The sequence below is a fragment of the Streptopelia decaocto genome (assembly GCF_964273445.1).
Source record: "Streptopelia decaocto genome assembly, chromosome: 1".
Lineage (NCBI taxonomy): Eukaryota > Metazoa > Chordata > Aves > Columbiformes > Columbidae > Streptopelia > Streptopelia decaocto.
The window spans coordinates 102,133,031-102,150,490 of record NC_138663.1 but is presented as its reverse complement, the minus strand read 5'-3'; the positions used below and the strand labels follow the sequence as shown (position 1 = coordinate 102,150,490).

At 38.9% G+C, this 17,460-nt stretch overlaps 1 protein-coding gene across 1 annotated transcript in view; it reads right to left on the bottom strand.

Moving 5' to 3' along the window:
• FRMPD4 (FERM and PDZ domain containing 4) overlaps window positions 1–17,460 on the bottom strand; it is a gene marked incomplete at its 5' end in the record, with an annotated part of 188,994 nt that overhangs the window by 70,255 nt on the left and 101,279 nt on the right. The window contains one exon of the mRNA XM_082076260.1: window positions 444–604. Within this exon, the coding sequence (XP_081932386.1) occupies window positions 444–604 (161 nt within the window). The remainder of the gene's footprint in view (window positions 1–443; window positions 605–17,460) is intronic.

The following is a 17,460-nucleotide window of genomic DNA, read 5'->3' as shown; positions in this document are numbered from 1 at the left end:
TAAGTATTATAGTTAGAAATCTAGTTCCCCTTGGGAAGCTGATGATAAAAAGAATGAAAATATGTAAGTTTTAATCTCACAACTCAACACACCTCTTGAAAAAACTGATTCAATGGCAATGAAGGTGACATCAAACCAACATAAACATTACAGGGAGAAGATCTTCTTTCCTTGAATTAAGTGCATCAGTTTTTTTCAGGCAAGCGATAGTAATGGGTCAGAGCAATAACCTAATACTGGCTTTTTGTTAACATGTTTATATAATGTTCGAAAATGAAAGCAAGCAGGGAAACTACTGGGCAATACAAGGCTTAAAATCCTACCTGGTATTTGTGATTACTTTGTCTGCCTGAATATTTTAACAGTACTCAAATTTTTAACTGTATTTCACCTCAGTAGATCAAGTCCAAGTTTGCTTCTGTGATCAGGTGAGGAAAACATACCTGGTGTTACTGAGCGTACAACAACTGGCTTTTCACTACCAGCCACAAACCCAAATCCTAGCACAGGATCCCTCCTCATTTCCACTTTCCGAGGGGCTGGAGGGGTTATTTGGCAGCTCTCTATTCGAGGGTCTTCAAATGTGGCTGATTGTGTCATGTGACTGTGAAAAAAAAATAAAAGATGGAAAAAGGAAAAAATCATTAAAACATGATTTTGTGGTATCTACTTGAGCCAAGCAATTTCTGCAACGATATGAGATGAATACCTGAAATGTTCTAACTATAGGAACTAAAACATGAACTTAATAATTTTCTATTAGATTTTCTTATACATGAAGTAACAATGCTGCTGGCAGGTCTCAAATACTAATCAATAGTACCAACCTATAAAGAGGTCTCTCTTGACAGCATACATTTAATCTTACCCCATTATATGAAAGAAAAATAAGCCAACAATAAAGCCTTTGTCATCTGTGCTTGAATTTTTCATCCTTCATTTTTCAGAAGGGAAAAATAATAGAGTGACCTACGCATGATGTGAAAGATAACAATTAGAGTCTGCCAGCCTTTTGCAAGAAGAGAGGACACACATTTAACTAAAATGTTAAGCAAGCTTCTGAGCTGAGTCCTTTCAAACAGGTTACCAAAGGCACAGGTAACAGCTCTATATCTATTTCTTGGGTACACTCTTTGAAGTGCATCCAAATTGTTCCAGGGACAAAAAAATAATTTTAAAAAAATCTATCAGCAATTACTAAAATACTTTATTTTCAGCTACAGTGTTATGACAAACCTTACTTATTGTACCTAGAAGAAAAACTTCTTATGGCTGGAAGAAAAGGGGTCTCGATTTTTCAAGCAGAAAATAAAAAGGATGAAAGCTATCCAACAGCACATATTCACAAAAGAGGATGTTTAACTTCTAATTAACATTAATAAACACTGAAATGTGACTGATGCTGCATGCAGACTGAACTGAAACAAGCTTTGTGTTTCCCACCCAATGCCTGGAGCTCTCTGCTGAATCACAGCTACCAATTCCCAGTGCCAACCAGACATACAAACACCACTCTGGTGCCATACCCTTCCAAAGGCCACTAATCGAACTGATGTTGTTCAGGAAACCTAGTCACCACTGCAGACAATGAACAATACCTGGTCAGCATAGCATGAAGACGGACTACACCTCAGGGCATCAGGTTATTGCAGTCTTGACAGAGCTCAGATAATATTTGTTTAAAGCCACCTGGCCAAGATTTAAAACTTTGTATCTTCAGGACACTGTAAATCTGCAGGTCCTGAACTAACTCCAGCTCTTGGTGGATAGATCAGTACACAAACAGAACCAAGTCCCAAGCCCCTCTGCAGGGAGGACACAGGGTCCTGTGCTGAGAAAAATAATGGCCAGATGCGCAACCCAAAACACTGCAAAGGACATCGGAGAGACAGATACCCTTACAGTATCATCAGTTTGAAAGTTGGTCTCTTCATAAATAATTAACAATATGAAAATCTAGTAATTTTCCCACTTCCTTGATATTCTTACATATAGCATGTTATAACACGAGAGTTAGGGGACATCCTATGCGACCAGAATTGTTGTTCTCATCTCCTGTCCCTTTTCCACACAATCCTCTGAAGGACTCCAGACAGGTGGTCCATAAGGAGGAAGGCATCATTCAGAGACTTGTTTTCAGCATTAATGACATGTAAAAACTTCTCTGATCTTTACCCACACATATACCTTGGGCATGACATCAATTTCCATTCTCTCCATGGTCTGCTTCTATTACTGATACACAGAAAGCAGCAAAATCTCAGTAAACTCTCAGTGGGAGTTTATTCCTGTGACTGGATTTTTCTAGGGCTTTTCTTCAAAGAAATTCTCTATCCCTATAGTTGGGTTCAGTCTGCTTAAGAGTATCATGCTGTCTTTTTATGCATATGATCAGAGGTAGCAGAAGCTACTTCCTTACAAAAACAGGAGAGAGAGAATATTTCTGTGCTCTCCTAGAGTCTGCATAAGGTGAAGTCAGCAAAGAAAATATATTTTCTTTTACTAGGTATCACATCTGATACTTCATTCTCTTCCTCCTGTTCCCCCAGTTTTTGTCAATTAATTTTAGATAATTTTCTACTATGTTTATTCAAAAGAACTGCTAGAAAATCCAGAGAGTTTTATGCAGACTCTTTAAGAAATCTATCTTCAAGACCTCCTAGTCACCCTCCTCCCTGTCTACACCTCTTTGTGATTTGGAATTCTAGATATTCAAACATTTTGTCTTTCAAATGGGACACTTTCTGAGGTGTCATTGGTATTTCAGAAATTATTTCAACTTGTGAACTTTAATAGAGAATATGAAACTCTCCATTTGTCACGTCTTTCAGGTGACAGCCTTACCAAACTTCCCACAAAGTTACAACGTTCTATTTAATCATTTCTTCATCATAGCTGTTTCCATTTTTGTAAATGGGGCACTACGAACTGACACTGTCTCTAAAGATGAAATGCTGTATTTACAAGCAACTTGAAAATACTCCTTGAGCCTTTGAGAACTGCTTTCTCATCACTGTACATCCTCTCTTTTCAACTACTTGTGTAGTTTGGTCTGAAAACTAAATCATGGGGGAAAAAAAAAACCCAAACCAGAACAAAACAACAACAAACAAACAGCAACAATAACAAAAAACCCCAAAGAAACCTAACAAAAACCTGACAAAACAAACAAACAAACAAAACACCAAAAACCATAACCCAACCATCAGCTGCACTTCAGATGACAAACTCCAAGAGCAAACATAGATATTTGCTCAAAGGAGCAGCTCTGCTACTGGATGCCTCTCTCCAGCCATTGCATCTGCTCAACTGAAAATCTGCAGCTGCAGAGCATCAGTTATTCAAAGCCTAAGCAAGAGGATCAGCGAGGAACAGCCCATCACGATTCTGAGTGGCGCAGCAGGTTTTATTGATTTTTAAGGTTATCCACCTTCAAATACATCAACTAAAAAGACCCTGCATCTCGTGCTTCCACAGCTTGCTGCATCAGATATTCTTGTATCATTCAGTACGTTGGAAGTGTATTTCAAGAGAGCAGCAAGATGTATGAATATGATCCCAGAAGCGATTAGATGAATACTCAAAGCTTTGTTTGATGGTACATTGACAAACTCGCTTCCTCCTGTGCATAGCTCATTATTGAGATGCCAGTTGCAGTACCATAGTTCAAGACTAATTTGAATTTTGCATTAATTGGAGGTATTTGATCTCCATCTCAGCTATGGAAAATATTGACTTCTGAAGAATAACTATGCTAAGATTTCTACAGCAGAATCTAATAAACTTGGACAGCCACCTTGGGGAAACTCACACAGAGCATCACTTGAACAGTGAAACATCTTATTACTTCAACACTGCAAACTTCCCATTTTCTCCAAACACAATGGAAAATGTGTTTAGTTTACTGTACTTAGATCATACCTGAAGATTTACTTTTCTGGGAGAAAAATGGAAGAAAAGGGAAAAGCCTGAGAGTTTAAGTATGAACTGTTCTTTCCACATATACAAACACAAGTTGCCCTTAGATCACCTTTTGAAAGAGACACACTTATTTTCTACCATTTTCAATAACTGAGATGAGTCCCTTTTTTACAAAAGGCTATCTTCTCTGATCTACTCTTATTGTAAGCAGGGTGAGACAGCTGCCATTCTTGAGAGTAATTCTTACAAAAATTTCTTGAGCAGAGGTTTTATGTGCCAGCCTCTTCCAAGAGACAGACTACCAGCTATGGAAAATCATAGCAGAAGTGTAATTCCAAGTACTTACTCTCAAAAGCATTCTGCGGCAACTACTCTACACAAAAGAGAGGGTAACGGGAAATGAGAGAGAAGGCATCTGAGTGTGCGTGCACAGACACATGAAGCAGAATGGAGCATTGTAGGGTGGCATAAAATTCATGTGCACACTCATCACAAAAGGGCCTATAGGGAGTGAAGGAGGAAGAAAATTAAAAAAGAAAACCACCTTGGGGAACAGTGACCAGCTTCGACAAGGCAGACAGCTCTGGAAAACACAATTCAGCTGCCCAGGACATTATGGGGAGCCTAACGAAACAAGTGCATGCCTGACCTCATGTTTGGGAAAGTCAGAGGTATGGTTTAAGGGTGGCATTTTGAATCTTCACATCATTAGCTTAATAATTATTAACTTGGTAATGCTTTCAATGGAAGCCTTCTTAGCATTTTCCTCATTCAAATTACACACTGAATAACCCAATGAATATCTAAACAAAGACTGTACTTGAAAAGAGAGTATGATTTAATAATGCATATTAGTAATTAAAAGCAAAGTATCTGAACACAAAGCTTTTGCAGCATTTGGAGTTTGATGTATCATTCACTGACACTTAAGGATTAGTGGGCTAATTCTGAGAGGTTTGTTTACGGCAGCTAAGAAAGCCAGTTCTGAGCAGGCTGAAATATGTTACGCAGGCATTTGTATTTCCACAGGAAAATACTTACAGGTCTAACTCTTCTAAGAAACTGAAAATTATGACATGAATCCAGTGACCCTAGTTATTTTGGAAATACATAACAAAGGCACCTGAACAACTTTAGCTCCATTCTGCAATGACAACAACAATAATAAAAGAATAAAAAGCAGAAAAGGTTGTAACTCAAAGTGAGTTTAATACAGCTGCATGCCCACAAACACTAGAACATCTTAACCATAATCACATGTCTGTTGCATCATATCATGACAGCATGAAGAACAGCTGCATTTTGGTATTTCATTTTGTATTTCCATATTACAGCTTGTTTCAATTACTTCAAAAGTTAACACCAGTTCCCAATTTTGAGGAGTTTTAATCCTTAGCTTCTAAATAGTTACAATGTCTCTGCTATACAGATTGATTTAACTACAAAATAGACTCTGTTTTGACTTGAGGCACAGCAGGTGCAATCCTGGTCAACGATGGTGAAGAGTCTATGGAAATGTCAAACCACTCATGGGCTGATGAGTAGAAGTGGGCAAAGAGGATGGAGATAAGGACTTTTTATCAAAGTTTTAATTCAGAAATAACAAAACCACTTCAAATTGTTGAGCACTGTTAAAATCCTGTCTCATTAACTCAGAGGAGGTGGAGGATATGCTTTGTTGATTGCAGTGCTGATTTTCAAAAAGACCTATGCAAGTTAAGGACACCAAACAAACCTTCATTTAAAAATGTCCACCTGAATTCCTGAGACCACGAGACCCTGACCATTCTGCTCCAAAACTACATATTGGTTCATACTTGATTAAGAGCCTTGGGTTGTGCACTTGAAATTTCCTTTTCAACTGGAAGTCATCGAAGCTAGTGCAGCCACAAAAGAAACTATATTTGATTCTCTCTCAATTGCCTGTCTTCAGGAATTAGTTATAAGTAAAATAGCTTGAGACTCAAGACAGTATTATGGAAACTGATCATAACATGAGATTATTTTATAGTTTTCCCCTGGATAATCTGGAAATAATATAAAAATGGCAATGGCAGTTAAAAGGAAACTGACAGAGGTGCAAACAAATACACAAACTCTCCAGAAAATGAAAAACTGGCCTTAATTTATTTATCTTAGCTAGAAGCTAAATAAGAAAAATAATTCCTTTCCTTTCCTTTCCTTTCCTTTCCTTTCCTTTCCTTTCCTTTCCTTTCCTTTCCTTTCCTTTCCTTTCCTTTCCTTTCCTTTCCTTTCCTTTCCTTTCCTTTCCTTTCCTTTCCTTTCCTTTCCTTTCCTTTCCTTTCCTTTCCTTTCCTTTCCTTTCCTTCCCTTCCCTTCCCTTCCCTTCCCTTCCCTTCCCTTCCCTTCCTCAGGAAACTTTATTTTCTCCAATAAATCACACAAGAATTACTAAGAATCAGGACACAAGTGTCAAAGTCACGCATCACCTGTATCTGTCTTCTACTTGGAAATGATATTTCAGAAAAAAAAAAAAAAAAAGTGTCCAAATAGTTATTACATTGCTAAGTAAAACTGCTGTTCCTACAGAGAATCTGGTGGCTTGACAAACTCTTTTTTTCCCCATCTTGCAGCAAACCATAGAGTCACTTCACAGCTCCAGAGTTCTTTTTAGGTATATTCAACAGACAAGAGTTTTATTTTCAGCTGTACAAAAAGGAGTCAACTTTTAACACTTCAATAAAACATTCCCTACATTTTCACTGTTTTCATGCAGGTGTGTATGTTGAGGATTCAATATCACAGGCACAAAATATAACTGGGAAGATCTATCAGATTTTTTTTTTCTTTCCTTCTAGGACTATTTTTCTGCCCCGATGTCAATTCTATTTTTTTCATAAGCTTCTTCAGCAGTTAAATCCTCTAAAGTCAGGTCATTTTATAGCACCCCAGAAAATGTTTGGCATATGCCATCTGGAAGAACATATGGTAAAAATGTAATTAGAACGAAAAAGGTTTGCTGGTTTCAGAAGCTGGTGACATCTTTTTGATAAAATTGGATACAGGGAAATCTGACACGTAAAAAATTTCAAAATCCACTCTTCCTCCACTGCTGGGCATGATGTGCAATCTAAAGCAAGACAAAGTGAAGCAAAATTGCAGTGAATAAAACTGACATGAATACAAATCTGGGGGGATAAAAGGATTTATGCGCAGCTTCAGGCAGGCACTGGGAGAAATACACTGAAAGTAATTTTACAATGACAATTAGCACTCCCATGTTGAGAATATTATATGTGTAATATGTGAATGCTTCTGTAAACTATATATACTATATACTAATGCTATATATTGGGAAGAAAACAAACTTCTATACTTCAGTCCCACAAAGACGTGGAAATAAGCCTCTCGCCCCAACTGAAGACTGTCAGTCATTTGTTTTGAGTTGCATATCTACAGATTGCCAGACAGGTTCCCGTTTATTTTTCTTCTCTCAGGATGGCCACAAGCATTTATGGAGCTCTGTTCATGACGAACATCAAGTTTTCTGCCTGCTGTTTTGAGATGGGGTTTTTCAGACACCAGCCATATAGCAGAAACTGCCTAGAAACATCTTGGTGAAAATTTGCCATGGCAAAGAAAGGTCCCAGAGGATGAGAAGGAAAGCTGCAAAAGGACTCTGCAGAAAGAAGTTATGAATATCATAAAATGAGTTACAGACAGGAAAAAAAAAAAGGACAAAAATGAACATAAATAAGGGCTTCAACACTTAAATATGTTAGAAAAAATCGCAAGGGAGAACCTGTCCCAAAGGAAGAAAATAGGAGCTCCCAGCAACACTGGCCACCTGAACGCTGGAATTTCTTCATAGAATCACAGAATGTTCTGAGTTGGAAGGGACCCACCAGGATCATTGAGTCCAACTCCTGTCCCTGCGTATGACAACCCCACAGTTCACACCATGTGTCTGAGGGCCTTGTCCAGTCTCTTCTTGAACACTGTCAGGCTTGGGGCCGTGACACCTCCCTGGGGAGCCTGTTCCAGTGCTCCACCACCCTCTGGGGGAAGAACCTTTTCCTCATGTCCAACCTAAACCTCCTTGGCACATCTTTCCGCCATTCCCTCAGGTTGTCATTGATCACTAAAGAGAAGAGTTTGGCAACTCCCCTTCCTTGTGAGGAAGCTGTAGCCATGATGAGGTCTCCTCTTAGTCTCGTGTTCTCCAGGCTGAACAAACCAAGTGACTGTAGCCACTCCTCATATGGCTTCTTCTCCAAACCCTTCATCAATCTTCCCCTGTAAACAGAGCATGATGCCAACTTCTGCCTTCCTCACTGCCTGAAATGCACAGCCAACACCGGTGCACTGACAATGAGTCTATCTAAACTTCACCTGTACACATATGGCATATCTGACAAACCTCCCACTTAATGTGCAAATATGCTGCTACACACTGCTCTGAACGTCATTTCTGCATCCAGTTTTTGTCCCAGCAATCTTTTCCCACCAGGGTGATGCTGGGTTCCACAAAGATACTCCCAGTAACCTCTAAATGGAAGGAGATTCAGGGGCCCAATCTGTAGGCTTCAGCAAGTTCTCAAAGCCAAAGGATGCTCACAAATTATTAATATGTACTACACTAGGTGAATGAAATGATGGATGAAGAGCCAATTGCCTCCCACAAGCACTTCCCAGGCAAGGCCTGTGCTGGGGCTGTGCAGGGACAGAGTGATCCGACTGTGGGAAGGAGCGAGGAAGCAGAAATGGCCAGGGCTGACATAAATTGGTTACGCCACAGGCCCCAAATGCAGCACCGACTGGGCCTTGCTTTTTCACGGAACAGGATTTAAGACCCCACCGAGCCACTGGCATTTCGTTCCTGGAAAAAGCCGTTCAGCAAGTTGGTTCTCACGTGTGCAGCACAGGCTGGTGGCATGGCTCAGGGTGGCATGGGGTTCGGCCACCTGCCTGGCATGGGTCCTTCTAGGAGGAAATCATGTGAGATGCTTTTGTTAGAAATCAGAATTACTGACTCTCCTCCAAGACAGGAATTTCTTACACTTATTGGATTAGGATCTAAAGTACACTGTGTTTTTTTTCCCACAAGAGGCATTTTTCTTTATGTGATCTGAGCAGCTCCATTTTGGATAGCGAACTATGCTGAGGCCTTTAAAGATGAACTGAAATGTAGCTTTTCATTATCTTCTATCCATGCATCAATAAACCCTGTTGCAGGTAAAGACATAGCAAAGGGAAAAAAAAGATTTACTAAACTGCAAATATACAATAAATAGATTCAGGCTGAATGTGTCCTGATTTTGAGAGGTTTCACACTAACCACATCAAAAAGCGATCTGTTGGCTCCTGCTTAGCTGAGCTCTGCAGCAAACAGCACAGACCTACGCTGAGGGCTGCCAGCGTTTCTCATCCAGCCAGGAAAAGGAGCTGCCACCTCCAACTCAACATGAACGATTTGTCCAACTGAAATGTTAAAAAAAGAAAGAGGGAGGAGAAACACCATGGAAATAGCTTTTAAGGTGCTGTTTAGATTAGGAAAGCTACTGACTAAAAAAATCTGGTCTGCTGCAATGCTGGAGGCTTGCTCTGACATGCACATGTCACTCACTCCAAATGCTAAGTCTAGGTACCCTGACAATGTAGTAAGAAGATCGAATCCAGATTTAATGTCCCCATTGTAACCCACTGGCACTGCTGGGCTTGGCATGAAAAAACAGCCGAAATACCAAAGCCCCTGCTTCAGCATCTCTGTACTTGCCTAACTCCTGGTAACTCTGAATGGTTATGAGCATATGAAGGCAAGCACTTACAACAGAAGTAAAACCCATTTGTTTCTCCTTTGAACTTAATCTTCCTCATTCCTTCAGCAACTGAATGGATAAGCAGGTCTCAGAAAGGGCTCTGAACTACCTATACATTTCCCTCCTTTTCACAGTTTGCACTGGCGGGCTCCTGAACCAAGCCAGCCCTTCTGGTGGTACCACATCAACCCAGCATTTCATCGATTGCCTCTCCAGCAAAACACAGTGGTTCTCAGGTGGAAACTAAACATCAGTGAGAAGCAACAATTGAGTGAAAATAGTAACATACGGGTTAGTAGATACAAACTGGGTACTCAATACTGCAGTTGCTTAGTTTATCCACAATCACATGGGTACAGGTCTCTGCACTCGGAAGCAGATTGGAGAGTTGACTGCAGCAAAGGGCAACACAGCAACCCAGTTCGAAACGGGAGTTTCTCCAAGTTCAGCGACACACAGAGAAGCAAACTGTACATCAGTACCATAAGCTGTCTCCAGTTTCCCATGCCCAGCACGAATTCTCTTCCCTGGAGACTTGACCACAGAGAAGCTTAGAGAGTTGCTGTGCTTTTATATAGAAGTCCAACTTCTGCACTGAAGCAATGAATGCAAGAAAAAGCTTCTCATTCTCCAGCTATCAAACGGAAGTGAGTTTAGGTAAAGTGAAAGAAATCTACAAACAGCCAAGGTGTATAGAACAAATTTAAAAGATTTTCATAATAACTCATAAAAGCCCCACAATCAAGCATTCATATACTGTAACTAAGTCTTCACAGTCGATCTTCAAAGCAAATCTAATTTTGTAACAACTCTAGAGAAGGCCTCCAGGACAGAGCGGAGAAGGAAAAAACATCTCTTGCTTTCCCCTCACTTTTAACAACATACAAATAGAGAGGATTACTCTTCTTGACTGCTGATTTGGGAGTGTGCCATTACAACTCCTCAACAAATGCAAAACGAGAAAGAGAACTTAATTGAAATAATCTAGAATGACAGATTGCACTGATGGGAGGTGAGGCTGCCAGATAGAGCTGTCACGCGAAAATTAAACTTAAGATATAGAAAGCAGAAAAAATCAGGTGCATTTGATCTTTTTTTTTTCCTTCCTGATAGATAATTCGCTATACTTCAGCACAACATGGCTCAATGATTTTTCTAGGCCTACATTTTTATTTCAAAGTAAGTTGCTAACCTTTCTAAGTGAGAGCACTTCTAGTAACCACAGGGTATTTTACATAACTTAAAAACAGGGGTGCTGCTGATCATATTCCAGCTTGATTATATCCAAGAAGCTTTCACTAAAGCCTGTGGGTAATTTCTATTTATCTACCTATGAAAAAAAAATCCCAACTACTAATCCATTATTTACATAAATATTATTAAAGACAGTACGCATGGTAATTATATACAAGAAACATTACTTCCTGGCATTCATAACTGCCAGCAACCTTCCTCAAGAGGTAAAGGAGTTAAAAGGCAATATTCGACATTTCAAAACAGACCTCTTGGGGTTAAACTGGGTTGACAGCTGCTCTAGGGAAGCCTATTCAGATAGAAACCCCCTATTTAAAGGTAAAGATAAAGGTCAAACACAAGCGTAATTTACAGTAACCTTGACACACACACACACACAAAACCAACCAACCAACCAACCAAAACCGAAAAAAAAAAAAAGAAAAAAAAAAAAAAGGAAATTATAATGGTAGTTGCAGCCAGGCTGATCAGCACATCAAATCTCCCTGTTCATCTCGAGAAGTCCCAATCCACTCTAAACAGATAGTGGAAGCTCTTAATAAGGCAGGAAAACGAAATGTGCCAGAAGAGGAGTTCAGACATGGTGGAGTGAAGGTCATAGATTTTAGCGGAACACTGATTTCAAAGCATAAGAAAGTGAAAGAAAATGCTATGTTAGAGACTCAAAAAGGAGAAGAGTGTACATCCAGGTGAAGCTGGGATGCTGTATCCCAGGCAGCGGCTGAGTCACTACATCAGAATAATAAATACTGACCAAAAAATCTTACATGCAAAACACAAGAATTAATTGAGCTAGTCAATAACCAGCCACTGTCTAGCCCAACTTTAGTAATATTACTAATATACCCAATATACACGAGATTACTGATACATATTAATATAAATATTTATTACGTAATCTACCAAGACAGCCGAACTTTTTGTTCAATTTAGCGGTTTCTAACAGGAATCACAATGTTAGGTGAAGTTCCCATGAAGTTTAAGTCACTAGGATTGTGTTCTTTTCCCATAGAGAAAAACAAACCTTTATGACTTCTGAAATAAAACAAGAAACGAATAGACAGACTGAGCTGTGTAACTCTTGTCTACACAGTAACAGTCTCAGACCAGTGTCCCATCAGCAGAGGAAAAATATAAAACCAGAGAAGAAAGGTAGTTGGAGGCATTTCTGCTTTTAATATTGTGTGTTGCTCTTCTACTGTTCTTCACCTATCACAAATATTTTTTTAATGTTTAAGATAAATTTACCATTTTGAGAAAAATGTGGCAAATGACTGAATTGAGGAATAAAATTTCTTCTGCAATATATACAGCACATACTAATGATTTTTTCTTATTGTAAATAACAGAGCTTTACAAGGTTTCTAAATAGGCTTTTAATTTTGATGAGGCAGAAATACGAAGATTTAATACAGCATTTTTGCATTTTAAAAAGCCCACATAAAACACAAGCTTAATTATCATCTTGTTATAGTTGGCAGAATCTTACGAAAAATGCAGTCTTTATACATGTAATAAACTCTTAACAAAGAATGTGAGACAGTTAAGTGGCATAAACATGCTTAATTGCAGAACTTTCTAAAAATTAATTCTACTGTTAGATGATTAAGTTCTGCCAGCGTCACCTTTGATGTCCGATCAACATCTTTGAGAAATCTATAAAAATAATGTGCAATGCTGCAAGGTCTTGAGAAGCCACTTTTCTATATCTACTGAGAGCATCAAAAAACAGAGAGTTATTGCCACAATCAGCCCTATCACATCTAACGGGAGCAAACCCACAGCCAGTGTTACTGACACCTGCAACAGCTTCAGTGGTCTAGAGCAGCTGCCCCTCCTGTATATCGGGGAAAATTTATCATTGACTTCTATATGTATCATTAACTTCTATGGGACTTACAGTTTTCAGTTAATTCTACACTATAACGATCCTTACTTTGGAGTTGAGAACAATTTTCCAGATGGTTTGCTTTTTGGTTAAGCCACAAACTTCTGAAATCTAAAAGCTGATAAACTCTGCAAAGTCTAATCTCATGAAAAAACATTATTAAAGGCCTTTAAAGTTTTGAACTGTAAACATACAAAAAGTATTTTGAAATACTGATTTTCTTAAATGAAAAACAACACTGGTGCATTTACAGTGCTGAAACAAAGACTTTAGAGACGCAGACTTTCAGACAAGTACAATTAAAACAAAATCTTCGTCACTGATGCTACACTTATTTTCAACCTGCTGTAATACAAGATACAAACTGGAATCTCTCTGTACATATAGTGGTCATATTCACAGAACAGGCTAAACTTGAAGAAAATAAGGCCTAATGTTCAGAATTATGTTCATTTCTTACTTATCTTCATAAATTTAAGAACAAGGATGGATTTAAGCCATCAGCAGTGAATGTAAATTGGTTCAGCTTGTAAGTGTCACTCACTTTCAGGCTCAGGCTGTTCTGGGGTTCAGCATTAAAAGGAAGGAGTGCTATTCAGTAGCCATACTATATTCAGCAAGGCGCCTTTTTTTTTTTTTTATTTCCTTAAAAAAAAAAACAAACACAAAACCAAAACAGAACAGAAAATAACAGAGTGCTGAAATACACACTTGTTTAAACATCATGTGACATGATCTGACTACATAGCAGTAGCTAAATTTAGGGCAATACAATCACCCCATTAGGCTGCGGTCTCTACCATCAGTATAAATCAATTTTGTAGGAAACATTCCAGTGAAGAAGTCCCCAGTTTACTACATCTCAATTAAGCAGGGTATTGTGTAATAACATTTTGGAGTTAGATCATATTTCCTTGTCCAAAGCACTTTAATTTTCACAGAACATCACTGAACCACAGTGACTTTTAAAATACAGGGCAGAATTAAAACTGCATGGCATAGCACATGGGAAAAAAAAAAAAAAAGGAAAGGAGAACTCTGCACAACTGTATCAGTCAAACCCTTGACTCTTTACAAAATATATTGTGGCCTCATTTTAGTGCCCATACAAAGCATATTGAACTTTGGTTTTAAATGTCTGCTATAAAAGTAAATGTAAAGAGCACTTCCACCACAAAATGAAAAGCCAAGCAGAACTTGCTGACTTAGGTCTGAGCCTACTGCTCCAGGGAGACCAGAGGCCAGTATTTTCATTTACATGGCATATAAACTGGTGTCAGAGCAGTCTAACCCACTTCAGCCAAAACAGGAGTCAGGCCCTCAGTCTTTCCAAGCAGCCATTTAAGACATGCTTTGCCAGAAGAGCTGCTCTCAGCCTGCAGCCCCTCATGGACCCTTGTGCTAGGGCATCAGTACAACTGGGAGCTCCACGCTGACTCCAGCCCAGAAGACCATTCCCTAAGTTTTGGACCTCAGCCACCAGCCTGAGGTCATTAATGCCTTCATGCCACCCTGCACCACAACAGCTGGGGATGTGAAGGGCCTCACTGACCCCCCTGCTTCTCTGCTCCCCAGCAGCACCTGTTGCCCAACACCTTCCCACCAAACCACAACAGCTTCATGGGGGTCACCACCTACTTCAGCTTTGGCATATTAAAAACCACAAACTTGGCAAAGTACATATACACACACACATATATTTGCTGACACCTCCAGAAATGACGTACTTCTTGGTCATGCCACAACCTATAAACTGAAAGCAGGAAATCCCTTTCTGGACATTTAATAGACCAATTTTTAACAGAATAAAGGGTCAACATGTGTAGGAAGAACATAATCCTCAAAAGAAAAACACCCTTCATATCTTTAGTTACTCAAGACAACCAACCACTATATTTTTAGATCACATAAAGTCTAACCTATAAATGGAACCAATTTTCATCACTTAATCATATAGCATTTTTATTTAACAAAATATGCAAATCAAATTGTTATTATTCCAGAAATCCAGAACTCAGTTTAATTATAGAAGTTTTACTCAATTGTCACAAATAGTTTAACTTCAAAATCTATATAATTCACATTTGGTGGTGGGTGAGAAAACATCTATTGCATCTGGAAAAAAAAATACTCTCTAAGCTCTGTTTTGAAACAGGAGTCATACATTCTCACAATTGGCTTAAACCAACTGGAACTAAAAAGGGCAAAACTCACTCTGCTATTTTCTAAAATTAATTAAAACATCTGGCAAGAGAAAATAACAAGTCTTCTCTAGCGATGGATAAGTAACCTACTCACTGTTCTATCAAAATCTCCATATACATAGAGAACTAATGTTGGAAAAGTTTAACGTTTTCAATCAGATTCATGTCTTTGCACAACATGGTTTACAATATATTCTTTGGTGTGGAAAAAAAATAAGATCCGCTAAAGCATCAGTGATTCAGGAGACATTATGTCTGACAATTATGGTTTTGCTATAGGTGAAATAGCAGGAAAAAGTAATCTGTGTTTTAGAAGAAGTCCCATTTAAACTTCTGCACCCACATTCTGTAGAGTTATGTAGGTTATTATATTGCCAGTTGTCAGAAGTGTATTTCTACCTCCTGATTTTAGTCTGATTCAAACACAAAGCACTAAAAATAAAAACCCCAAAACAAACCAGAAAAGATTGCAACTGCAAAACAAATAGAAAATGTCCTGTAATAAATCTTTCTGTTACGCTTCTTCAATGAAATTTCTACTCTTCTGTTCTTCTAGGAGAGAAGGATAGGAAAAAGAAACCACTTTTTAAATTATAAGTTTTTATCTTTAAAATATAGATGCCTTGCAACAATACAAAGTACCCAGGTGTAAAAGAAGAATCTCATGTTCATACGAAAGTTATACACCAGCATTGTTTTGGAAAAAAAAAAACAAACAAAATCAAAACCCAAGCACCAAACTCCAGGCGATATATATATATTATACAATCTTTGAAGAGTGATGTGAGACAAAAAACCAAACCAAACCAAAAAACAACCAACCAATAAACAAATAAACCAACCCCAAAGAATATAAGCACACCAAGTCCAGGGTGACTTTTTTCACAGTCATCAAACTATGCAACAGAAGGAGAAATGGAGGAATGGGAAGGAAAGGACAGTTGGTAGTGATGAAATGAGAGGAGAAGCCACTCATCAGTAAATCCCTCAATTCCTTTTGTGTAGAGCATGGGAAAAGTGTCTCTACTGCCAAGAGAAAATTCACAGTCAAACTTCTGGACTACAGGGAACATTCCATGTTATGCTTGTGACATTACAGCCTCTCAGTGCAGGAAAGATTACAAGGAAAACTTTCTAGTAACCTCCATAACTTCCAGTGTAATCCCACAGACTGACAAAAAGATGACTACTTGTTCTCCTACCAGGATGCTCCTTAGTGCAAACATCAACCAATATTTAATTCCTTTCTGAGTCCACTGGCAGCCTGACTTACAGCAACACCTGACTGAAACCCAGCACAGGCAAGACAAAGGTGATGTTTGCGGGAAGCAGAAAAGCATCAGGAAGCCTTTGGAAACCCTTATTATTTCACCATCCATCAAACACTGCTGTCCTCAGTGTGCTCCATCAACCTGCTTTCCCTGTACTCCTAGTGACACTGAAAGGACGCTTCCAACTAAACTGTAGGTGAGGGCACTGTAAACTCACCGTAATGAGACTGAAATAACTTCTGACTTCAAAGGTCTGTAATTACTTCAGCACACACAAGCCCAGGTACAGCCACTGGCATCCTCTTTTGTCACTGCTATAATAGTCATTCTGCATGGGAAATCAACAGTAGAGCCTAGATCCTTGGAAGAAAAGCCATCACTAACCCAACCCTAAAGCTGCGTACACATTGCCAGATGAAATAAAACATGAGCGTGAACTAAATGGTTACTGAAAGAAAAAAGACCCTGTCTCTTCCTCTTGGATCTCCTCATAGCTGCAACTAAGGGCTATCAGATGACTAGGTTTTCATTCCTATTTTTCACAGCTCTTGTAAATTTGAGGCTTGCAATACTTCCATATTGGACAGGTGGGCATAAACCTGCATTTTATATGCCATTAGAATCAAATCAATCCCTTAGACCAAAACAATGTGGCATGATCCAGTTGGGAAAATCTGCACATCCAGATCCTCTGCTGGTGCTTGCCTGCCTTTGCATGTGCTTTCCTTTCTAGACCTTCAGGCAAGACTACACTTGCAGTGTAATCCTTAGAAGAAATTAAAATCAGTCATGCTGGAAATATTTAATTTGCTTTCTAAATCATGATTCAAATTCTCTTTTTACTGAAAGCTGGGGGGGCGTGGCGCACAGAGAGAAAGAAAAGGAAGTTTGGAACAATTAATCCCTTCTACCAGTGGGAAGTTGCTACAATGGTTTGACCAGGCTCTTGGAGTTACAAAATATGGAGCATTTGGGATTCAGAGCAGACAACTCTCTGCAGCAAAATTAGCTATTCGTCTCCATTCTTCTGTATATAAATGAGCAAACAAGTTACAGCCAAAGTGTCTGCCTGTATGGTCTGCTTAGTAATTTTGAATGCAGGACACAGACACCCGGAATTAATGTTGAAAATACCCTGGCAG